This window comes from Narcine bancroftii, chromosome 13 (assembly GCF_036971445.1).
Source record: "Narcine bancroftii isolate sNarBan1 chromosome 13, sNarBan1.hap1, whole genome shotgun sequence".
NCBI lineage: Eukaryota > Metazoa > Chordata > Chondrichthyes > Torpediniformes > Narcinidae > Narcine > Narcine bancroftii.
Window position 1 is genome coordinate 76,421,836 of NC_091481.1, and position 24,746 is coordinate 76,446,581.

The 24,746-nt window shown below is 47.0% G+C and overlaps 3 protein-coding genes across 10 annotated transcripts in view; 1 reads left to right on the forward strand and 2 right to left on the reverse strand.

The window, feature by feature from the left end:
• The window catches only part of LOC138748250 (chromogranin-A-like), a 22,600-nt gene extending 15,044 nt beyond the window's left edge, over positions 1-7,556 (reverse strand). Inside the window, exons 1-3 of one of the 2 annotated variants that reach the window (XM_069908087.1) lie at positions 7,295-7,556; positions 3,124-3,170; positions 163-256 (exon numbers count right to left, since the gene is read on the reverse strand). In XM_069908087.1, coding sequence (XP_069764188.1) covers positions 163-256; positions 3,124-3,170; positions 7,295-7,337 — 184 coding nt within the window. In that variant the 5' untranslated portion in view covers positions 7,338-7,556. Of the gene's footprint in view, positions 1-162; positions 257-2,346; positions 2,591-3,123; positions 3,171-7,294 lie in introns of those variants that run through there. The other variant, XM_069908088.1, reaches the window with a different exon arrangement.
• The window catches only part of LOC138748251 (uncharacterized), a 25,446-nt gene extending 8,555 nt beyond the window's left edge, over positions 1-16,891 (forward strand). For 4 of the 7 annotated variants that reach the window (XM_069908092.1, XM_069908091.1, XM_069908089.1 and 1 more), the window contains 4 exons: positions 2,786-2,969; positions 5,642-5,744; positions 9,375-9,479; positions 13,185-16,891. In XM_069908092.1, the coding sequence (XP_069764193.1) occupies positions 15,374-16,462 (1,089 nt within the window). In that variant the 5' untranslated portion in view covers positions 2,786-2,969; positions 5,642-5,744; positions 9,375-9,479; positions 13,185-15,373 and the 3' untranslated portion in view covers positions 16,463-16,891. Of the gene's footprint in view, positions 1-2,785; positions 2,970-3,019; positions 3,197-5,641; positions 5,745-9,374; positions 9,480-10,729 lie in introns of those variants that run through there. The other 3 variants (XM_069908090.1, XM_069908094.1, XM_069908095.1) reach the window with 3 other exon arrangements.
• Positions 16,892-17,920: 1,029 nt separating this feature from the next.
• sars2 (seryl-tRNA synthetase 2, mitochondrial) overlaps positions 17,921-24,746 on the reverse strand; it is a 60,758-nt gene continuing 53,932 nt past the window's right edge. Inside the window, exons 15-16 of the mRNA XM_069907767.1 lie at positions 23,226-23,291; positions 17,921-19,721 (exon numbers count right to left, since the gene is read on the reverse strand). Of these exons, the coding sequence (XP_069763868.1) occupies positions 19,590-19,721; positions 23,226-23,291 (198 nt within the window). The 3' untranslated portion in view covers positions 17,921-19,589. The remainder of the gene's footprint in view (positions 19,722-23,225; positions 23,292-24,746) is intronic.

Genomic DNA, 24,746 nt, shown 5'->3' on the forward strand with positions numbered 1-24,746 from the left:
GTACCTAATTTCCCTTTTAGATACATTGTAAAGATGGAAAGAGAAAATGTGAGAGAGAGAGAGAGAGAGAGAGAGAGAGAGAGAGAGAGAGAGAGAGAGAGAGAGAGAGAGAAGGGGAGGGAAGAGAGAGGCAGAAAGGCTCGGAGAGAGCAAGAGGTTGACCTTCTTTGAGAATCTTGCTGCACTCCTCGCTGACAGGCAGTGGGTTGGGTTTGGAGAGAATATCGGAGATCACTTCAACAATACACCTGGTAACCTGCAGAGGGAGACAAAGGTACACAGACGCATTGGGTGACCGTCCATTCAGCCCTTCAAACCTAGCTCCAATTCAGTTTTAACCAATATCAAGTTCAAGTTCATTTATTGTAACCTGATTGTACAAATATAGCCCGACAAAATGGCATTTTCCGGTCCTTGGTGCATAACAGCGTAAACACACGTACAAATGATACATATGCAGGATGTATATATATATATATATATATAAATAAATATTGTTTAATAAATAGTAGAGTCTCAGAAGGTGAGTGTGAGCAGTTCCTTTGGTCATTCAGCATTCTCACTGCCTGTGGGAAGAAGGTGCTTCTCAGCCTGGTGGTCCTGGCTCTGGGTCCTGCCCTCTTCAGGAAATGACCCGGTTGATCACGTCGATGGAGGAAGAGCCCTTCAATCCTCTCTGCCGCTCTTATGGTCCTATGGATTGACCTCTGACCCAAAGCTCTGCATGTATGTTTGTGTCGTGAACCTAGCTGACAAAATCAATCCCACGCTGTCCCCCAAGGGGCCATTTCAAGAGGCTTTAAAGAAAAGAAACCCGACACCAGGAGAGCCGGAGCCCCTGGAGAAAACCCGCGCAGACACGGGGAAGACGTACAGATTCCTTACAGACAGCGTGGGATTCGAACCCCGGTCCTAACAGCGTTACACCAACCACTACATTAACTGAGCCGCTAACCGTAATGATGACAAACAGTGTTAGTTCCAAGTCTGAGCCTCGGGTGCAAAGATCAAGTTCCTAGAAGAGCAGCAGCGGTCCCGAAAGATAAGTTCAAATCCCTTCCTTTAATTCAATGAAACTTGAATGTCCAAATGGATTATTTAGACACAGTCGTGGTGTTATGAGGAGACTCACCTGATCTCTCCGACGGGAAACAGGTCAGAAGTCACCTCACCGGACAATCAAGGTTGGATCAAGCCACAAGTGAGGCTGCATCACGATTGGACCCATCTGAGCTCCCATCCCTCCCACCCTACCCACCACGCGGACCACCTCCATCCCTTTTCCCCTTGGGGCGGCCCCTGAGCTCCACTCCAGGCTGAGGGCGATGCTGGAACCCCGATTGTGAAGAGTCCAATCCAGGATGCGAGCATGTTGTGAGGTGTATACCAATCAAGGGTGCCAGGGGCAGGCTATTGTGGCATTCACCCGGACAGGATGCTGTGTCTCACTTGTAAACTGTAACTAGACTTGTGTTCCTTTTCCCAACTAGTGTGTCGTGCCTACTTGTTGTAGAGGGGGGTGGTGGGTACAGTTTGTTTAACCACGGATTCACATTTGGGAGGTGCGATGATCAGCAATATATCAGGGAGTACGGTCGTCAGCTATTTGTGGGGAGGTGCGATGATTAACCAATGTTCGTGATTTTGTGTCATTGCTTTCTATGTGTGTATCCCTGTTGCAAATTCCTTCCACGTGTAAATAAAAGCTACTGTTTGTTAATAAACCGTGTCCAGGACTTGTTGCTTCTTGAACCCTCCGAACTTGTTCTCGCCATCACACACGGTCATCCAGTTTTGTTGTAAACGTCAGTTTGGTTCACTAACTCCCACTGGGCCACCCCAGGCTAACACAGCACCAGGGCTGAGCTAGTGGCCAGGCACTTACGCATCCTGAGAACAAATTATGAAGAAATTAGTGGAAAGTAAAGTCATGTTTCAGGTCTGTCAGTTCCCCTCCCTGCAGATCTGCTGAGTGTTTCCAGCATTTCCTGTTTTTATCTCAGATTTTCAGCATCTGCAAGGCCTTGATTTTCTATAGGAAATTGATAGCATTTTCAGTCAAAGCCCTCACCCTTGTTCTCGAAGCTCAAGCTCTTAACCCAACACTCTGTGCATCTCTTCACCCTTCTAGCTCATAATGCCTCCAACATCAATAACCTTCAGCCCTGAAATCGGTTCCCTAAAGTCAACATCAATAACCTTCAGCCCTGGAATCGGTTCCCTAAAGTCAACATCAATAACCTTCAGCCCTGGAATCGGTTCCCTAAAGTTCTCCACCTCTCTCTCTCCTACTTGCAGACATCATGAAAAAAAAAATCCTCTTTGCCCATTTTTGAGGTCACCTACCTTAATAACGAGTTTGCCCTGATCTTACACTTTGATCAAGGCTGTTCCACCGATCACCCTTTTCCATTATCATATTGTGAAGCGTTTTTGGGGCTTCTGCTGCAGTAAGTAGGCTAACAATAATTCATGCTTTTGTAGATTAAGCAGTGCACAGCTGCAGAGCGTGGTATGACCAGAATGGGATGGGGATGGGAGAATGAAGCAAGAGATAAGGCATCTCAGAACATTGATGGGAAGGATAGTGGATGGTACTTCACAGAAAGCGCGAGTTACAGGAGTAGCAAAAGACATTAGATTGCCAATTCATGAAAAATGTGTAAAACTGCACGTAGGCATCTGCCTGAATGACGAAATAAGTTGTGCAAGGATACTGTGTACTCTGAGTGAGGTTCTTTGCAGGGAATGAGTTACATTGTTTTCTCTTTCTCACTCCTGCTAGGATGTAGGGAGAGAGCGGGGCAGGCAGATCAGTGTGGATTTAATTTCCTACAGCTCGCGATCGCTTTTTCCAAATTGCTGCGGACTTCCTCGCAGTAACTGAATAATTATGGGACCACAGACATATATGCAGTCGGACATTGCTCGAATGGACATTAAGCGGCACCTACCTCTACAATAAAGAAGTGAGCATACATTCTTTGATTCTGTTGTTTATTTTATTACAGCCTGGGTCGACTTTAACAATATAACAATGTGGTATGTAGTGTAACAAGAAGTTGGTGTATCGACCCATCGTTACAAAATGACAAGTCAAGCCAAGGACAGAGACTAATTTACCTTATCATCTTCCTTCAGCATCTCGGATGACAATGGGTAACAGATCACTGCAACAGAGAAAGGAAAGTAAGATGTAAGGTGATAGAATCTGGATTTATTGTCTTGAACGAGTCATGAAATTTGGTGTTTTGCGGCAGCGACATAGCACAAACATTCATATTATAACCATCTTACAACATTACTATTAAAATAACAGTGCGTGAAAAGTAAGGCAGTGTCCGTGGTCCATTGATCATTCAAGAATTCGATGGCAGAGGAGAAGAAGCTGTCCTTGTGCCGCTGGGTGCTTGTCTTCAGGCTCCTGGACCTTTATCCCCCGATAGTAGCCGAGTGAAATGAGCACGGCCTGGGTGGTGAGGGTAAAGGCTGCTTTTTTTAAAGACACCGCCTCTTGTAGGTGTCCTTGATGGAGTGAAGTCCAGTTCCCGCGATGTCGCAGGCCAAGTTAACAACCCTCTGGAATTTGTTCGTGCTGAGAGTTGACACCTCCAACACCAGGCTGTTTCTGATCTGTCAGACACGTTTTGAGAACTCTTCTGTCACCAGCAGTGGAGGCCTTCCTTGGCCTACCAGCCCCTTTGTGATGACTGAGCTCTTTCTCCAAACTCTTGATATTGGCAATTCTATGGATTGAGTGAATCCTGCTACCGTTTTATTCTTGTTTTTCAGCCTCTTTATGGTTTCTTTGCCTTTTTTTGGTCACAACTCTGGTCCTCATGTTGAAAAATGGCTCCAAAATTGATCAAAAGCTTCGAAGCAGGCCTAGCTCTCTTATACCTGCACCGATGGAGCAATTAAACCTACCCACGTTATACACAAATGCCTTTTTGTGAAGCCAAATGTGCCAAATATTCTGGTTCCCTGAAATGAGGGGCTTATGTGTAAAAAAAAAAGGTGCTGTAATATCTACATGGTCGAACCAAAGTGTATGCAAATAACCTTGAATAAAATCTGGAATTTGCACTTTCATTACATAGAACAATTCAGCACAGTACAGGCCCTTCAGCCCTCAATTTTGTGCTGACACATATATTCCTACCAAAAAAGAAATGGACTAAACTCGCCCTACCCCATAACCCTCTATTTTTCTTTGTCCATGTGTCTGTCCAAGAGTCTCTTAAATGCCTCCAATGTTTCAGCCTCCACCACCACCCCGGCAAGGCTTTCAGGCATCCAATAACTCTATGTGTAAAAAAAACTTACCCCTGATGTCTCGCCTAAACTTCCCTCCCTTCACTTTGTACCCTTGCCCCTTGGTGTTTGCTGCTCCTGCCCTGGCAAACAGGTGCTGGCTGTCCACCCTATCTATGCCTCTCAGAATCTTGTAGACCTCTATTACGTCACCTCTCAGCCTTCTACACTCCAAAGTCCTACCTCTGCTAACCTTGCCCCATAAGACTTGTTTCCCAATCCAGGCAACATCCTGGTAGATCTGCCCCCTCTCCATAGCTTCCACACCCTTCCTGTAATGAGGCGATCAGAATTGAACATAATATTCTAAGTGTGGTCTCACCAGAGATTTGTACAGTTGCAACGCGACTCTTGAACTCAATCCCTTGACTAATGAAACCCAGCATCCCATAGACTATCTTAACTGTCCTATTAACATGCACGGCAACCTTAAAGGATGTACGTATGTGAATTGTGGAATTACATATTTAAAACTGTGGAGCACAGGAGCAAATAAAGGGGGGGGGGGGGGGGGGAAAGTGTATTTATCCTAAACATTATGGAGGGCTCTGTATTTGAGCCCCTGATGCAGGGTCTCGACCTGATTGATTATTTCCACAGATGCTGCCTTACTCACTGAGTTCTTCCCATAGACCCTTGATTCTTCATTTATCATTCATTTCATGAACACAACCTGAAAAACTTGTTTCCATCCTTTAACCCAATTCCCTCAGGTTTAATAGGTAGCTCAGTCTCTCCTGGGTGGTGGCCAGCGATTCAAATTGCACCCCAGGAACCCCAGAGCAGTTATGGAACTGCTATGGAACAATTATGGAATTATGCAGAGCCATGCAAAATGGAAACAGGCCCTTTGGCCCATTGAGTCCATGCAGACCATTAACACTGATCTCATTTTGCTTTCCCCTCTCCTTCTCAATTCACATCCCACCCCCCTCACTGACACAAATGAGGCACCTTACGTTGGCCAATTAACCCTCCAACTCGCACATCTTTGGGATGCAGGAGCACCCCGTTACAAGGACAGCGTGCCAACTCCCACGCCAGACTGCTCTAGAGGTCAGGATTGAACCCGGTTCTCTGGAGCCGTGTCTGAAGGAGTACAGCACGATGGAGGGGGGGGGTGCTGCCTTTCAGATGAGGCTGAGGCACCTCGAGGGTCTGTCTAGTGCGCTGCCCACCTAAACAAGCATTCCACCTTAAGCAATCCCTGTGTCATAGGTGCTCTGATTAGTAAGCGATTACTTAAGGTGGGATGTGAGTGGAAAGAAAAAGTATGAAACCACTGTTTTAATTGTACCTCATTGACTCGTTATGTGCATGGTTTCAGATCTCCAAAGGAAATGGGCCAATGACAATTTTTCTCAAGCAAAATATTTCAGTAACAATTGATCTAGAGCAGTGATTCTCAACCTTTTCATCACCATCGGAAGGTGAGTTTAGGGGGGGCAGTTTGAAATCCACGGGTAAATGTTCTGGATTTCAGAGCCAGCATGTGGTAGATGTAGAGGGTTTCTGGGGCTTTAAGGTATGTTGCTATTAACTGGAGACAGGATATTGCAGATGTTGGTACCCCTGTGGAATTCATAGCCCAATGAAGCATTGGAGGCCACCTCATTTAATGCAATTAGACTTTTGAACAATAGGGGATTTAAGGGTTATGGGGAACAGGCAGGTAGGTGGAGCTGCACTCATGGCCACATATGGAATTTGTCCAATTGATAAAAGGAATAGAGAGAGGTTGAGGCAAAGGGAGTGTCACAGGGGAAGAGTTAGAGAATGGGGTAAATAGGAGACAAAGGAGAAAGACAAGGTGAAAGGCAGAGTGAGACAGGAAAGCAGAGGGAGGGAGAGATGTGCAGAAAGGGAGAAGGTGCAGAGAAATGAGATGAAAGGACGAGAAGTAAATCGAAGGTCCGAGAATTAGAGCCATATTGAGAAGAAGAGATAGAAAATAGAGGGAGGCAGAAAGGGGGGATATAGAGAGGGGGAGGGGGAGAGAGAGTGTTATAGGCACAGAGAGAGAGACAGGAAAGGGGGTAGAGAGTATTAAAGGTGCACACCCACACAGACCCACCCACACGCACAGAGAAAGGGGGTAGAGAGGGTTATAAGCATGGGGGGGGGGGAGAGAGAGAAAAAAAAACAGATGGAAAGACAGATGAGAGAGAATAGGAGGGACAGATAGTGTCCAATAGAAGAGGATAAATTTACATTTCAGAGAAAGGAGGGCGGTGAGCAGACAGGGCAGGTGGAGAGTGCGGCAGATGGACGGGGAGAAGAGGGAAGCAAGGAGGATGTCAGGGACACATAGAAATGCCAAGAGAGACAGAGGGGGGAAGAATGAGAGGGGCAGCAAGGAATCAGAGATTGGAGAAGTACAAACGAAATTAAAGGAAATCAAGAGCATGAAGAGAGGCAGTGGGAGAAAGAGAGAGGGTAAGAGAGGAGGAGAAGAGTGGCAGGGAGAGGGAGAAAGGGAAAGTGAGCAGAGGGAGGAGAGAGAGAGAGATAGACGGAGGAAAAGGGAGGAGAGAGAGAGAGAAAAAACAGAGAAACAGAGAGAAAGGGGGGTAATAGGGAGAAAGAACGAGTCAAGGAGACAGGAGCGAAGGGATAGGCAGTGAGAAGGTCAGAAAGAGGGAGGGAGAGGGAGATCCGAGCGCACGGCGGATCTGTCCATGGTACTGAATCTCGGAGCCCGCGACCAGTGGATTTGAAAAGTAAATTCGTGATCGCCTGGCTCCCGTTTGCATTTCATGTGTTCTGGACCCCAACATGAACTAACCCATCTCGCCACTCCAACATAAATCACAACTTTCCCAAATTAAATAACACGCAAGCTGCAAAATACGATTAAATAAAAGCGGCGCCATTCAACCAGCAAGAATAACACCTTCCAAACGTGTGAAAACATACATTGGGTCGATTTTGGGTGGGAGTGGAAGGGGGGGGGGTGTTGGGGGTGGGGGGAGAATCTTACCCTGGTAACAGAGAACCCAGAGCAGAAAACCCTTGACAATCATCTTGAGTTGCTTCTCCCTGACGTGCGGGGTTTAGAGTTAAGGAGCCGGGGTGGGTTCACGCGTTATCCAATGAAGATGGTCAAACACAAGCTTGAAGGGGGGTGGGGAAGTGATGGGATGAATTTGCGGGAGGAAAGGGAAAAAGCAATGGGAATGGAGATGGTTCTCCCGTCCCCGATGTGGAGAACTGAACCAGTCTTGGGGGCTCTTAAAGGGATGGTGCTTTTAAATAGGCCGGCAGGAGGAAATGATGTCAATGTATCCGTAGGAGTTCATTGTACATGTCTTTAAAGGGGCATTCAGCCACTATTTATTGTCCCTGGGCAGAAAATAAAACATTATCTCAAACGACCTCTGGAGTACAAGGGTAAAAATAAAACAGCCCTCAATAACATGTAGTGTAAAAGTGTAAGGAACACACTGGTTCTCCACCCTTTCCCACTCACATACCACCTCATGAACTACAGAGCACCTCTGGCATAGGATGCCAGAGGTGCTCTGTGATTAGCGAAGGGTTATTTCAGGTGGTATCTGAGTGGAAAGATAAAGGTTGAGAAGGTGACAGGAGCATTGCTCACGTGAAGTCATGGAGTTAGAATGTTTTACAGCAAGGCATCCGATGGCAGAGGTGTTCTGTGGTTAGTAAGGGATTACTTCAGGTGGTACATGAGAGAGGGGGGGGGGGGGAAGGTTGAGGATCACCTTTCCTATCCATGCATCCGTCCAAATGTCTTTAACAATTGTCATTGTCCCCTATCTACCACTTCCTCTGGCAACTTGTTCACCTCGGGTCCCTGTTAAATCTTTCCCGGCTTACCTTAAATCTACACCCTTCAGTTTCTATCTTGCCACCCTGGGAAAAATCCCACGACTATTTACACTATCGATTTATGGAATGAGCTTCCAGAGGAAGTTTAAAAAGGCGTGCAAACAGTCGCTGTATAAGAATGATGTGGAGGGATTCAATTTAAGTTTAAAATGTAGACATACAGCCTGTGAGCCTGTGCCCGCCAAAATATCCCAATTGACCCACAACCCCTGTATGTTTTCGAAGGGTGGAAGGAAACCCATGCAGACACGTACAAACTCCTTACGGACAGCTCTGGATTCGAACCTGGATTTCTGGTGCTGGAACAGTGTAGGAGGGGTGGGGGAAGGAGCACAGTCCCAAAGTGATAAGTGGATAAGGGAGGGCACACAGGAGGAGGGGGGGGGGAAATGGCTCTGTGAATGGAGAGGAAAGGGGGTGGAGAGCTGGTGGAAAGAAGGCTGAGGGAAAGGGAAGGAGAATGGGGAGTGGGATAGTAGAAACTGGAGAAGTCGATGTTAATGCCATCCAGCTGGATGGTGCCAAGGCAGGAAATCAAGTGTTGTTCCTCCAATTTACTGATGGTCTTGGTAGAATAGTAGAAGACCTCAGCCTAACTTTAATTGTTAGGTGGCATGCTCGCACGTCTGTCCATGACCTCATTGATCCGCACCTATCACCGACTCCAAAGGCTGAATGAGGAATGAGAGGCTTTAATACACACTAGATTTCAGCTGGCCCAACTCCATGGAAGGGGGCAGGGAGGTCGACCTTTATGGCCAGGTCATGGGGGAGGGGTTCCAGGAGATTGAGTCAGCCATATACAAAGATATGAGCTAAATGGAGGCATTCCTTGATGAAGGGCTCAAGGCCGAAGCGTTGGTTCTCTATCTTTATCTTTGCTATATAAAGGACACTGTTGGACCTGCTGAGTTTCTCCAGCGTTGTTTTTACTTCATTCACGGAGTCTACAGACCTTGGATAAATGATCTGGTTGGCATGGTCGAGCTTGGCCTACTTTGACGCTATGTAACTAACAAGCACAGACCATCTTCCATTATTTTTAGAGAAAGTTCCACCACTCATGGCAGCATGCTGGGGGAGAAAACAATGGAACCCAGGACAAGGAAGTTAAACAGGAACCTTCTGAGGCAATGATCATTCAAAATGTCACAGGGAGGAGTGCTTGACTGACAGCTGTCTCCTTCTCTCCACCCCCCCCCCCCCAGCTATTACAGATTATGCAGCAATACTGGACTCCTTGAAAGAGCAGACAGTGGTCAAGGGACGAGTTCTGCATCTGAATGTAGTGCCGCAGGCAACATTACAGCAAGGTATCTTATTATGCAAGCTACACGCTCAGGGAAAACACAGACTGCAATATGTTCCTCTGTGCAATTCTAGTTTAGAAACTCAATTGCATAACTCAGTCCTTTTCCAGTGTGGTACCACTGAAAAAGAAAGATTTTTTTTCTCTCTCTGGATGATTGATCAAATGGCTTCATTATCAATCCAGCTGGTTACTTCCATGTTTTTCACCTCAAGGGGCGCAGAGTTTGCAGGCAACATTCCTTTGGGAGAATTGTGGGATGCAATGTAGGATGTCCTGGGTGCACCTATTGTTGAGCAACCAGGACCTCTCTTTAGAGGAGGACCTCAGCCTAACTTTAATTGTTAGGTGGCATGCTCGCACGTCTGTCCATGACCTCATTGATCCGCACCTATCACTGACTCCAAAGGCTGAATGAGGAACGAGAGGCTTTAATACGCACTAGATTTCAGCTGGCCCAACTCCATGGAAGGGGGCAGGGAGGTCGACCTTTATGGCCAGGTCATGGGGGAGGGGTTCCAGGAGATTGAGTCATCAGTGGGTGGGTCAGCCACATACACAGAAGAGTATAAACATATCACCACACACTTCTACTATTCTACCAAGACCATCAGTAAATTGGAGGAACAACACTTGATTTCTTGCCTGGGCACCATCCAGCTGGATGGCATTAACATCGACTTCTCCAGTTTCTACTATCCCACTCCCCATTCTCCTTCCCTTCCCCTCAGCCTTCTTTCCACCAGATCTCCACCCCCTTTCCTCTCCATTCACAGAGCCATTCCCCCCCCCCCCCTCCTGTGTGCCCTCCCTTATCCACTTATCACTTTGGGACTGTGCTCCTTCCCCCACCCCTCCTCCCCAGCATCACCTCAGGCACCTGCCAAAATGTTTTCATACCTTAAAGCACTCATTCCCGAAACGTTGGTTCTGTATCTTTATCTTTGCTATATAAAGGACACTGTTTGACCTGCTGAGTTTCTCCAGTGCTGTGTTTTTACTAACTTTAATTCTGAGTTGAAGTATTTAGCCAGCGTACATCTGCCAAAGAACTCCATCAAGATTGCCATGGAATGAGGCAGGAAAATGGTCAGGGGAAGCGATGAGACAAATCTCCACATGGGAAACTGGTCAAATTAAAGAAGTTGGTTTCGAGGTGCTTTCAAAGGAAGTGAATATTTAAGGGCACGTTACATCATTTGCTTTTGGATTCTGTTGGAACTATCTCTTCCTGTGGAATGTTTTACATTTAAGGTATTCAAGATGTGGAACAAGAATCTTTGCCCTCGGCGGATAAAGGGAAAAATGGGAAAGTCAATTCGACCTGCTCAATCACCCTGTATAAAAATCTGCCCCTTCTAAACACGCATCTGGCACCATAATTACATCTGCCCCTTGAGGGTAAAGTATCGATAACGATCCTGCCATCGAAGGCCTCTCGAAAAAATGATCACACTCCATCGGTTGCCATGGTGATCCAACCTTTTCACAGAGAACACAGTTTAATAAAGGCTGGCCCTTGAAGAAATTATGGGAAGCACAATTTTCATGATTGATGCTAAAAAAGAAATCACCTTAGAATATGAATCTGACTGCTCTGTGGAACTCCTGTTGGAAGCAAACACTGAACCAATCAGCAGTGCACGTTATTTACATACGAAACTTAGTGAGGAGTTGGGGTCAGCAGTGGAGATAGCAAGGAACTTCAAATTCCTGGGTGTCAACTTCACTGAAGATCTGTCCTGGGGCCTCCATGTCGATGAAATCACGAAGAAGGCTCATGATTGCTGGTGGCTATATCTCGTGAGGAGCGTGCAAATTTCTACAGGTGTGCCAAGGAGAGCATTCTGACTGGTTCGGAGGTGTCAATGCAGAGGAGAGGAAAAGGCAAGTGACATTGTGGGCACCAGCCTTCACTCTGAGGACATCTACAAGAGGTGGTGTCTCCAGAAAGCAGCCTCTGTTCTCAAATACTCTCACCACCCAGGCCCTCTTCACTCTGCTCCCATCAGGAAGGAGATACAGGAGCCTGAAGATGGAACAGAAACAGTGTCAGATTTCTCCCCCATCAGATTTCTGAACGGACAATGAACCACAGACTCTACCTCATTTTCTTTTACTTTGCACTAATTTACTTTGTTTTAAAATGTAACGCTGTCGCAAAACAATGAATTGCATGATATGTTCATAACAATAAATTCTGATGAGTGTTGGATGGTTTAACACAGCCACATAGATCCCTTGTACCACTGATGGGACAGAATCACCCACACGCACCTCTTGAAGGTGCAATAGTGACTGCCTCCCCTCTGCTCCTTCCCCACCAGAAGTGGCCTTTGGGAGAACTCTCAAGATAGATTAGCCCAGGTGGCCCGCCAAGGTGGTGTCCGCAGGGAAATCGCGCCCACCCTCTAAAGTGCCAGAAATGAGAGGGCACCCCCCTCCCCGATCACCTTAGTGCTCTCACTGACTGTGGGCCACTGTGGCTGGCCAATCAGGTCCCATTCCAGGTCATGGGGATCCTGCCCCACACCCGATCCTACAGGGTGGTGCCTTCAGCCGGAACATGCAGGGAGTTGTTCATTGTCTGCTGCACCGACAGGTTGCCCAGGGCACTGGCTTCTAAACGGGGAAAAGCAGATATGGAAAGCCCCCTCATCCCACAACCAGAGCAGCCATGAAGCCAGGTGCTTCTACAAGTATATCAAGAACAAAAGCATAGTAAGGAACAAAATTCCCTTGAAGACCAGAGTGGTTGGCTGTGTATGGAGCCAGAAGAGATGGGGGAGATCTTAAAATGGGTAAGAGGTGCTTGCCACCTTAAAGGAAATAAGGGTGGATAAATTCCGAGGGTCTGACAAGATATTCTCTTGGATCTTGAGGGAGGCTAGTGTAGAAATTTCATGGGCCCTGGTGGATGTTGGCTTCTCAGATTGGAGGCCTATGATTTAGTGGTGGGCCTCAGGGATAGATGCTGGGACCATTGTGGATGATAAGGTGGTGAATTGGATCAGCAAATTTTCAGATGACATAAAGATCGGAGGCATTTTGGACAGCGAGGAGAGCTTTCAAACCTTGCACAGGGATCTGGGGAAAAATAGGCTGAAATGAGTTATCATTTTAAGGTGGTGCATAGAATACATGCGCCTGAAGTTAAATGATCTCGTTTTTATTCTGATACGGATCCACTATTTGGTGAATGTAAAACCTTTGAAGCTTCACTGATTCATATGTTTTGGGGGTGCCCCAAATTAAATCCCTGAACGTTTGAGGGATCTACTGCCGCCTGAAAAATTCGCTAGCGGCGACTCGAGCTCCAATTGAGAAGTATCCATTGCAACGGTCCTGATGGAGTGGAGGAGGACAGCGGCGTGTCCTAAGGGACCGGTGTGGAGGCCGGGGAAGCCCACCCTGGGGTTGGGCATGTCTCGCCGAGGTGACGGGGCTGGTAATATTGTGGGCCCCTATATTATAACCTCAGGCACAAGAGAACATGACCGGAGAGATGCCTTCCTCTGGTTACTGAGGGCTGCTGTGGTCTTACGACCCTAGTATTGGTCTCTAATCGGTGGCACAGATTGTTTGTCTTCTACAATTGCAACTGAGTGTTTTATGTACAGTAAATTGAATTGAGCTTGTGATTTTATGTAGTCTTGAGTCTAAAGTCTAAATTGTGTTTAATCTGAAGTGTCCTGTTGTGTTTTACCAGCCTCCAAGAGCATTATTTCATCACACCGCCGCAGTTTTAAGAAATGATGATCAGCTTTGAATTTGTATTGATTCCCGACCCGACCCAAATAAATCTCGGCCTCGCTTTTGTTATGGTTGTCTAGGGAGGATCCACGCCTGCCCAGAGAGTTCGGGTCTGCAGGGCATGGGGTGTTTAGCCTGTTGCCGCCCATGTGTTTCTCCAACCCATTACCATTCTGTGAGGTGGCCCTCTTAGCATGTGTGGATTTTGTTTTGTGTAATTTTTGATGAATTGGTGGAAAGCACTTTGGAGCAACATTCCGTCGAGCTTAAAATGTGCTGTATAAATATTCAATTCTTTCTGTCTGCAGCTACGATACTATCCCTGACCAGTGTTACAACACCCTCTTTTTTTAATCTTCCTATCCTTTTTAAAACATCAAAACCCAGAGGGTCTCGATCTTAATCACAGAACCTCCTGTCTATTGAATCATAGCTCTCTTCTCCCCTCCCCTTCTTAGCCAAAGTGCCAGAAACCTTACCACTACAACTTGTTCCTGGTAGATCATTCCCCCCCCCCCCCCCCGCAGTATCCAAAACGGTATTGCTGAGGGGTGGAGGCCTCTCCATTGTCTGCCTCTTCCCCTTCCCTCTCCTAACATCACCAGGCCTTTGGGTATGTCTGCCTCCTGAAGGATTTGGAGTTTCATCCAGCTCCTTAACTTGGTCTGTAAAGAGATGCAGCTGTAAAGAGTTGGTGGGAACGTGGGGAAAGCCAGTCACGTGGAAAATTATTTTGGGAACGATGGGCTGAATGGCCTCTTATGTCAGATGGAAATATGATCTTACTGCATCCTCAGTGAAATAGACCATCTGTTCTTTACCACATTGCAGTTTCGTGGAAGCTTGTTCTGTGCAAATTGCTGGTGGGTTTATTTAACATTTAAAATTTTATTTTTAATTTAATTCAATAAAAGTTTAGGCATACAATATGGTAACAGGCCCTTCTAGCCCACGAGCTGTCTGATTACACCCAATTAACTTACGACTCACGTACATTTTGAGGAAACCCATGCAGACACAGGGAGAATGTACAAACCCCTCACTGACAGCGCCAGATTCTAACCTGTCACTACAGTTACAGCGTTGTGCCACCCCTTGGTAGCAGTTTGACACTGAACTTGCAAGACAACTTCAGGAATGTTACTCCACCCCCCACCTAAAAAAGCTTGGCCTCCTAAGCTCAGTGGTTACCAAAGGTCTAAGCACGTTTAAATCCCACAGTGACTTTCATGAGTTAACTGAAGAACACATGGAATTAAAAAGAAAATCTGGCACTGGAATTGGAAATTTATGCAAAAATCCATCTTGTTCACTTGAGTGGATCAGGGGAGAAAATCAGTCATCCCTACGCAGTCTTGTGATTCCAGCCCCAGAACATCTACATGTGAAGGACTCCCAACTGGACGAGTGTAGTCCACCTTCACCAGTCGTGAAAGGGCAAGATCACAGGGCTGTGGAGAGGCAAAACTCTATTCCAAGAGCTAGAGATCCTTGTAGTGACCCAACCTTGGTCAATCAGCCTGGGAAGGCGTCCAATTGAAATTGAAATTTGAGACATGCAACGCGGTTACAGGCCATTTTGGTCCACGACTTTTGGTGGGAGGAAAGCGGAGCCCCCCTGGGGAAAACCCACGCAGAAATGGGGAGAGGGTACAAACTCCTGACCAGGCAGCGCGGATTTGAACCCTAGCGTTGCGCTAACTGCTACACCCACTGATCCGCCCTTTACGAAGCCTCAAAAGTGTATAGATTCGACAGATAGAAAACATTGGAATCACTTGAGAAGCTGCAGTTAAGATCGTCTTCCTAGTTTTATTTTCACTTGTAAAACTTTGCCATCTGATGAACCAGGATGAATATTTATTCTGAGTTCCATTTGGATATTAAAACATTCCTTCATACCTTTCACAGCCACAGATGGTCGCAATGCCCTCTACGGCTCTGTAGTCGGAATGTGGGTAGCTCCCACATTCGCTATGTTGGAGGAGTAACATGCAGAAACTTTTTGAGTCTGTTCCTGGCCCGCGGTTTTTCCTACAGGACACCCTGCAGAGCATTGACACAGAGAATGGCAGCCTAGAGTTTATGCTCAATGGAGTGGGACTAAAAAAAACCATCTTATAAGGATGCAGATTTTTCCCCTCCATGACCCCCTTGGCACCTTTCCCTGTGGGCACACTTGTGCCCACACCTCCCCCCCCCCCACCGCCACCATTCAGGGCCCCAAACCGTTCTTCCAAGTGCTTTCCCTGTGGCTGCACTTGTGCCCACACCTCCTCCCCCGCCACCATTCAGGGCCCCAAACCATTCTTCCAAGTGGTTTCCCTGTGGCCGCACTTGTGCCCACACCTCCTCCCCTGCCATCATTCAGGGCCCCAAACCATTCTTCCAAGTGGTTTCCCTGTGGCTGCACTTGTGCCCACACCTCCCCCCACCGCCACCATTCAGGGCCCCAAGCCGTTCTTCCAAGTGCTTTCCCTGTGGCCGCACTTGTGCCCACACCTCCTCCCCCGCCACCATTCAGGGCCCCAAACCATTCTTCCAAGTGGTTTCCCTGTGGCCGCACTTGTGCCCACACCTCACCCCCCCCCCCCCACCGCCACCATTCAGGGCCCCAAACCGTTCTTCCAAGTGCTTTCCCTGTGGCCGCACTTGTGCCCACACCTCCTCCCCGCCATCATTCATGGCCCCAAACCATTCTTCCAAGTGGTTTCCCTGTGGCTGCACTTGTGCCCACACCTCCCCCCACCGCCACCATTCAGGGCCCCAAGCCGTTCTTCCAAGTGCTTTCCCTGTGGCCGCACTTGTGCCCACACCTCCTCCCCCGCCACCATTCAGGGCCCCAAACCATTTTTCCAAGTGGTTTCCCTGTGGCCGCACTTGTGCCCACACCTCCTCCCCCAACACCATTCAGGACCCCAAACCGTTCTTCCAAGTGCTTTCCCTGTGGCTGCACTTGTGCCCACACCTCCCCCCCCCCCCCCCCCCCACCGCCACCATTCAGGGCCCCAAGCCGTTCTTCCAAGTGCTTTCCCTGTGGCCGCACTTGTGCCCACACCTCCCCCCCCACCCCCCACCACCATTCAGGGCCCCAAACCGTTCTTCCAAGTGCTTTCCCTGTGGCCGCACTTGTGCCCACACCTCCTCTCCCGCCACCATTCAGTGCCCCAAACCGTTCTTCCAAGTGAAGCAACACTTCGCTTGTGGGAGTTATTGGGGAGATCACTTCGCTGAGCACCTTCGCTCTGTCCACATCAGTGACAGGGATCTCGCGGTGGCCGACCCCTTCAATTCCGCGCCCCACACCCACGCTGATGTGTCTGTCCATGGCCCGATGTAGTGTCCCACCAAGATCACCTGTAAATTGGAGGAGCAACATGCCTGGGCACTCTCCAACTGCATGGCATTAACAATGACTTCAACTTCTGCAAGCCCACTCCCAGTATCCCCTTTCCTTTCCTCCAGCCATCCCCCCACCCCTTGCTTGCTGGTGTGCCCTCCCTTATCCACTTATCTCCTGACTCTGTTCCTCCCCCTGCGCCCGCCCCCCCCATCATTTCGTTCGGGCGCCTGCCTATGTTTTTCTCATTCCTTGATAAAGGGCTCAAGCCTGAAATGTCGGTTCTGTATCTTTATCTTTACTGCATAAAGGACACTGTGTGACCTGCCGAGTTTCTCCAGCGTTGTCTTTTTACTTCAATCACGGTGTCTGCAGACTTTTGTAAGGTTGCAGACGCAGCTCAGATTAACAATAGCATCTTCTTCCTGCACAGCAACAAACCAGCAGCAAGGAGCTATAACAGTGAGACAAGTGAGCATCAAATGTGCAAAAGGACCGAGGTTGGAAGGACAAACCAAGAAATAACATCGTAGGGCACCGAGATAGAACAGAGGGATCAGAAGGTAGATACATAATTCTCTGAGAGTTGCATTACAGGAAGATAGGGTTGTAAGGAGAGCCTTTGGCATATTAGCCTTCATAAATCTAAGTATTGTATAGGAGATGGGATGTGATGCTACAAGTTGTACAAGACATTGGTGAGGCCAAATTTGGAGTATTGTCTGCAGTTTTGGTCATCTAACGATTGCAAACATATCCTCAAGATTGAAAGAGTGTAGAGTAGATTTACTAGGATGTTGCCTGGACTTCAGGAACTGAGTTACAGGGAAACGGTTAAACAGGTTAGGACTTTATTCCCTGGAGCACAGAAGGACGAGGGGAGATTTGATAGAGGCATTTTAAATGATGAGGGGATAGACCATCACCCTCCATACCCCTCCCATCCATGTACCCGTCCAAATTTTTAAATGTTAAAATTGATCCTGCATTCACCACTCCAGCTGGCAGCTTGCCCCACCACAATGTAGATGGGCTTTTTCCACCAGGGTGAATGAGATAGAAACCAGGGGATATGGGTGTAAGGGGAAATGTTTAGGGGGAACATTAAAGGGAACTTCTTCGCACAGAAAGCGGTGGGAGTGCGGGACCAGGTGCCAGCTGACATGGTGAATGCGGGATCAATTTTAACATTTAAGAGTATGGAGGGTGATGGACTGGGTGGAGGTCAGTGGGACTAGGGAGAATGGTTTGGCATAGATTAGAAGGACCTGTTTCTGTGCTGTGATGTTCTATGATTATTGTCTGGGTAACTGCTTTACCGTTGTCAACTATTCTCTGAGCAGCACTTGTAATTGTGAACAAAAAATCATTTTTTAATTCTCCTGCTGCAAATAATTCTCTAGCTTTAGGGATTCACACACAAATCCTTTCACATCATGAACAGTGATCTCTGCTGAGATTCATGATTGCCTGCAGTAAAATTAAAATTCCACCATCTGCTCGAAAGCCTTGTGTAACTGGTCCCAAAGGCCTTTCTACCTGGACATCCTCACTGACAATGTGGAAAGGAAATGCGGGAGGGTGGGAGGAAGGGAAGCAATAACCATATATAACGTATAATCATCGATACTGTGCAACAAGTCACCCCTCGCTTTGGCCCAAAAAATCCGTGTGATTTCATGTGACCAATGTAAAAGTCAACAACCCCTATTTTTGGCCCCAACGGCTCACCCATCTGGACTCCCGAAGCTCCGGCCATCTGCCCATCCAAGCTTCTGACTGTGGATCTTCGCCCTGGCTGCCTGCCCATCTGAAAACCCAATGCCCCGACTGTGCGCCCATCCAAACTCCCTCCCGATCGCGGACCCTCGCTGTGGCTGCCCACCCACCGGAGCTCCCGACACCCCAACTGCTCCCCCCCCCCATCCAAGCTCCTTACCGCGGATCCTCACCCTCGCTGCTTGCTCATCTGAACTCAGTCACGGTCCCAGCCATCTGAGATCCTGACGCCTTGAATGACACAGGTACTTACCGAGGTGAAAGGTTGAACCGATATAAAAGTCGGGACCTCCCCCCCCCCCCACCATTGGCCTGAAAAAAAAATGACTGAAAACATTCTGACGATTACACAAGTTTATATGGTACTTAAGACACACATGCACCCTGCTGAGAGAGCCTTCTGCATTTGGATTTGCAGGTATGACCAAAGGTGGCATGGTTGGCCCAGGGAGACAGACGAGAGGGGAGGGAGGGAGTGTTGCAGCTGCATCATGTGTGGACCACCACAATCATGGGCAGAGAGGTTCCAAAGGAAGTCATTGGAGACCAAACGAGGCCAAAAATGTCCTGGTCACTCTTGGGAGGACATCCCTTCCATGGCGTTTACCCTCTCAGTGGACTGAAGAAGCCTGAAATTCCGAGCCTGGCCCCAACACCAAGATGCCTCAAGGAGGTGGGTTAATCCTGCCCCATTTAGGGTGAGCCAATTGTCAGCAAGGTGCACGACGCTATCCTGGGTCTGGTGCTAAAACCATCAAGTGGTACAATTTGTTTAATCAGTTACAAATAAGGCTGTTTAGTCATGCCCTGGGAGTATGAAATGAGGCAAACCCATTAAGGGATAGGAAATTCCTCTTACCAAATAAAAAAATCAGCTCCAACTATTATTGAGTCCCTGGATTAGGGAGGAGGGAAGGATATCAGCTCTGGATTGCTTACCCATTGATCCTAACTGGAATTTAATGTTTAGGGTCCTATTTGAGGTACAACTTGTCTCACCAATCCTTCTTTGATCCATCCTCTCCTCTCCCTTCCTAAGAAGTTCTTGGGTCATCTCTGGTCCAGGTCCAGAAAAAGCAAGACCCTCCTCCGCTGTCCAATCCTCACGCTTCCAAACCCAGCTGTAGAAAAGAGAGGGACTGGACGTCTGGTGAGATAAGTACTGTGAATCAAGGCTCTGATGCAATTGTCTCAACAAACCACAATCGGGAAACTGAAGTGATCCTCGAATCTAGTTGTCCTTCACTCTGTCATGTTGAGATTCCTCTGGTACTGGTTGGGTCCAATATATCGTAGGGGGCTGTACTTGGGCTGGCGGATCACTTCTCGGCCGAGATATGGCTGCAAGACTGTTGGAACACGAACACTGCCATCCTGAAGAATAAAAATGTAGCTCCACTTAATACAGATTTTTAAACATCTCCATTTACATTCTCACCCCCATAATACCCTAACCACCCTATCCTTTGTCAAGTCCCTCTAATCAGTTCCTTTACCAGCTTGAACCATGATATTGCCAGTGACGTCAACACAACACAGCAGAAAATATTTTAGACGTACAGCACGGTAACGGCTCTTCCAGCCCACGAGCTCGTGGCCTGAAATACAAAAATCAACCGACAATCCTCTGCATGTTGTTGAAGGATGGGAGGAAACCCACACAGACACGGGAAGAGCATAAACTCCTTGCAGAAGGCCAATCAGTCCCTGAACCCTCAATCAGTCACACAGGTCGATTCTAAAACTCAAGTTCACTTTTCTGTCTGATGCCCAAATCCCTCATGTCAAAAGGTCTATGGATTTCTGTTCCGATCTTGACTTCAGCGCCCAGAGTCCTTGAGTTAAGAGAGTTTCAAAGATTGCCGGTCCTGTCAAACAGCAGACGTGCCACCTTGAGCCATAATGGACTCCCTTTTGTCTCGAGACTGTGCTCCCAATTCCAGGATCTCCAGTAAGTGGAAGTCACTTCAGCATCTAGCCTGTCAATCCCTTTCAGAGTGGTACACACCTCTACAAGATCACCCTCAGGTCCACTGAGCTCCGTGGGCAAAGCTTACCTTACTCAAGTCTTTCTGAATAAGACATACCTATTTCTGTACTTCATTTCCTTCCAACCCCAAACCTTTCTTCAGTCTCTCCTGCCCACTCCCCTTTCCAAAGGGTCTCTCCCTCTCCACCTCTCACACCTTCTGTTTCATCACCTCTGGGACACTCCTCCTGCTTCTGTCCCCCTTTAGATACGCAATATAATGCAGCAGTGATCATCAAGGATCCACCCCTCCCAGCACACGCTCTGTTCTCGCGGCTGCCATCGGGAAAGAGGTATCGGGGCTGCAAGACTGGCACCCCCAGGTTCAGGAACAGCTGCTCCCCCTCCGCCATCAGACTCCTCCACGACAAACTCGATCGGGGGCTCACTGAAGATTCTTACTTTGGACATTATTTATGACTGAATTTTTATTTTTTCTGTATTGTACAGTTGGTTTACATTTCTCTCTTTGTTTACACATCTTTTTACTTTACAGTTTAGTTACCCATAAGTTCAAATTCTGCCTGACCCGCAGGAAAAAGAATCTCAGAACTGTATGTGATAACATCTATGTATTCTGACAATAAATTTGAACTTGAACTTTGAATATCCACTTCAAGTAGGGTTCAGACCTGCTGAGCTCCTTCAACAATTGTCAACCCTCTCCTAACCCCTCAACTCCATCTAAAGGATCTAAACTACATTCTCTTAGTACCAACTTTCTTTTTTTTTTTTTTTTTTTTTTAATTTTTTATTTTTCACACCATAAATCACAATAGCCATGATATACACTTTTTCTTTTCCACACATTTACAGTGACTTTTTCTCCCTCCCCCCTCCCTCCTCCCAAGCCACCCCCCCATCCCTCCCCCCTCTCATCCATTTTAGTTATACAATCTAGGTTGCATTAATTCAGTTAGACAATGTTGTCATTCAACAAAAATACACCAGAAATTCTACTGAGTCCATTTTTTTCTTCTCTTCTCCTTCCATCAACTTAGGTAATGTTTGTTCCCGGTAGGTTTTCGCTATTGTATTTAATGTAAGGCTCCCATACTTGTTCGAATATTTCAATATTATTTCTTAAACTATATGTTATTTTTTCTAATGGAATACATTTATTCATTTCTATATACCATTGTTGTATTTTCAAATTATCTTCCAATTTCCAGGTTGACATAATACATTTTTTTGCTACAGCTAGGGCTATCTTAACAAATCTTTTTTGTGCATCCTCCAAGTCAATTCCAAATTCTTTATTTTTTATGTTACTTAGGAGAAAGATCTCTGGATTCTTTGGTATATTGTTTTCTGTTATTTTATTTAATATCTGATTGAGATCATCCCAAAATTTTTCTACTCTCTCACATGTCCAGATTGCATGAATTGTTGTTCTCTTAGTACCAACTTTCCTTGGGTTTGGTGACAGTAACAGGCACTCCACAGTCAAAAAGCCTGCTTAAACTCACTAAGAATCAGCCTTTGAGGGTGGAAAAAGGGGATTAAAGCAAACTCCTCATGTCGCTGCCACAGCTGGTGTAATGGAAGTACTGTTGCCAGCCCGGGGAAAGCAGGGAATGGAGATACAGCACACCCGACTGTATCCTACCGCCCAGTCCACAGCCAATGGGTCTGTACAAGCTTTAAGCGGCCTGTTAAAAGAGCCAATGGTGTTTTAGTTAAAATCTGGGGTCTGGGACCAAGATGACATGTTCAGTAGTGGCCTCAAGGAACACCCATCGAGAAGGAGAAGCAAAGGAGATGACCCCAAGGTCGGTAACCACAGTGGCAAACCAGTGGCTGAAGGACACATAGGCTGTGGGCTGATGGGATTGGGATTCGAGAGGGTGCTGAGGGTGCCCGAAGGGCCCTGGGTGCTGAAGGCTTCCTCATCGCGTCGGAGGTTTGGATCTGGGGCTTGGGTTGCTGATCGTTTGAACTGAACTGGAGCCTTGCACGGCTGGAGAGGCTGCGGGAGCGCTGGAGGCGATTCCACGGACACTCAGTGACTCTGGTGGGGTGGGGGGAGATTCTCTTTTTCTCTGACTATAAGGGTTGCCGGACAATGCTTATGGCAAATCTTTGCCTGCTTTATGGCAGATTGAAGGCAATTTCGTGTAATATGATATTTGTTTTATTCCATGATAATAAATAGTGTCCGATCAGACCTGATCTAATAATTCATGTCTCGTTAGTGTAGTCCGTGGGGCAACAGCAGTGCATAGAGTAGAGACACTTTTAGAACAAGAATCATGGGAAATCCATCTTTCTGGACACGTTGACATGTGGATGCTATGGACAGGGTGCCTGGATTGGACAGCATGCCTTATGAGGATAGGTTGAGTGAACTTGGTCCTTTCTCCTTAGAGTGACGGAAGATGAGGGGTGACCTGATAGAGGTAAGAATCCTTCAGTGAGTCCCTGATTGAGTTTGTCAGGACAAGAAAAAAACTCCAGAGGGTTGTTAACTCAGCCTCCGACATCATGGGCACCAGGTTTCATTCCACTGTGCACATCTACAAGAGATAGTGTCTACAGAAGGTAGTCTCTATCCTCAAGGACCCCCATCATCTTGCCCGTGGCCTCTTCTGCTTCCATCGGGAAAAATGTTCAGGAGCCCAAAGACGAGCACTCAGCGGCACAAGGACAGTTTCTTCCCCATTTCCATCCAAATGCAATGAACCATGGACATTGCCTCACTTTGACTCTTTCTTGCACTATTTTTTATTTATTTTGTAAGGTGGTTTATACAAATGTTTGCACCGTGAAACAACGAATTTTGTAACGAGTCCACGACAATAAATACCGATTTCTAACTTCTATGGGGAGCCTGAGATTTGCAGGCTTACCTTCATCTGGTTACATTCCAAGATAGAAATCAGAGTGCGTGGAACAGCACACGCGGTCCCGTTGATCTGGGTTGGAGCAGAGGCAAGGAGAAAATTCACTGAATGTATCACTTCCTGTCAAAAAGCATCAAGCTGAAATAGAATTAAAATCGGAAATGTGTCCCTAAAATCACTGTATGAAAGCAACAATCTGAACAGGAGACAAAATTGAGCTTGGCTGATAATTGAGGGTCTAAAACCTTTACTCTCTCATCTTGAACGCTGCTGCTTTTCATAATAGCATCCCAAATCCTTCCTTCCAATCACAACACCCGCCACTCCTCTGATCCCCATCTGCCTTCAAAAATACACACGAATGGCAACATTTCGGAAAATAAAGAGCATTCCCATAAAGCCATCCTAAAGTGGATTACAGTCTATGAAGTCCTCTTGTAGTGTCTTCTCCGGTGTAATGTACGGAACGCACCAGCCAACTCACACAGCCAGCCCTGACATCTATGTAAAGGTTAATAAGAGTGAAGAAGTATTAGCCTGGATACCAAGGGAAACTCTCCTGCCTTTCTTCTATATTAACACCATGTCCGGGCAAAAAAGGGCTCAGTTTAACATCTCACGCAGAAGACAGCCGCCTCGCACTCTGCAAATCAGACTGAAAATTGATGCAAGCCCATTGACCCCGGTCACACATAGAAAAAAAATGAGTTGGCTAATAGTTAATCCTTAATTACCATCAAGATCAGCCTAGATTGGTGACATCACACTGCAGTTTGTAGGAGATTGCAAATGAGCTGCACTGTCAATAAAAAATGACTTTTTATTTTATGTACACACACATTCACAAACCACTTTGCTGAAGGTCCAATTTCTCCCAGAGCATTTACACAAAATTTCTTTGGTTGGCTTTGTTGCTTTTCTTTGTGGGACTTTTAGAACAGAACCACCCCTATTGTCAATTCAGAGACTTTAAATCGCAACCATGGTGCCAGATGAATGAAAAAGATCCCATGATCTTGGATTGGCACGGTTAGCGTGATGCTATTACAGCGCCGGCGACCCGGTTTCGAATCTGACGCTGTCTGTAAGTAGTCTGTACGTTCTCCCTTTGTCAGCGTGGGATTTCTCCAGGTGCTTCGGTTTCCTCCCAAGTTCCGCCCAATTAACCTACAAATCCCATATGTTTTGAACAGCGGGAGGCTCCCAGGGGAAAACCCACGCAGATACGGGGGACAAACACGAAGTTGTCACTGCATCAGGTGGCACGGTTCGTGTCTCGGTTAGAGCAATGCAGTTACAGCACCAACGACCTGGGTTCAAATCCAGCGCTGTTTGTAAGGAGTTTGTATGCTCTCCCTGTGACCTGCGTGGGTGTTCTCCGGGCCCCTTCATTCAAAATGTATGGGATTTGTAGGTCAGTTGGGTGCGATTGGGCAGGTCAGGCTCGTGGGTCGGAAGGGCCTGTTACTGTGCTACATGTTTAAATTTAAATTTAAATCCTAGCAATCCTTTAATGGCCTGAAACCT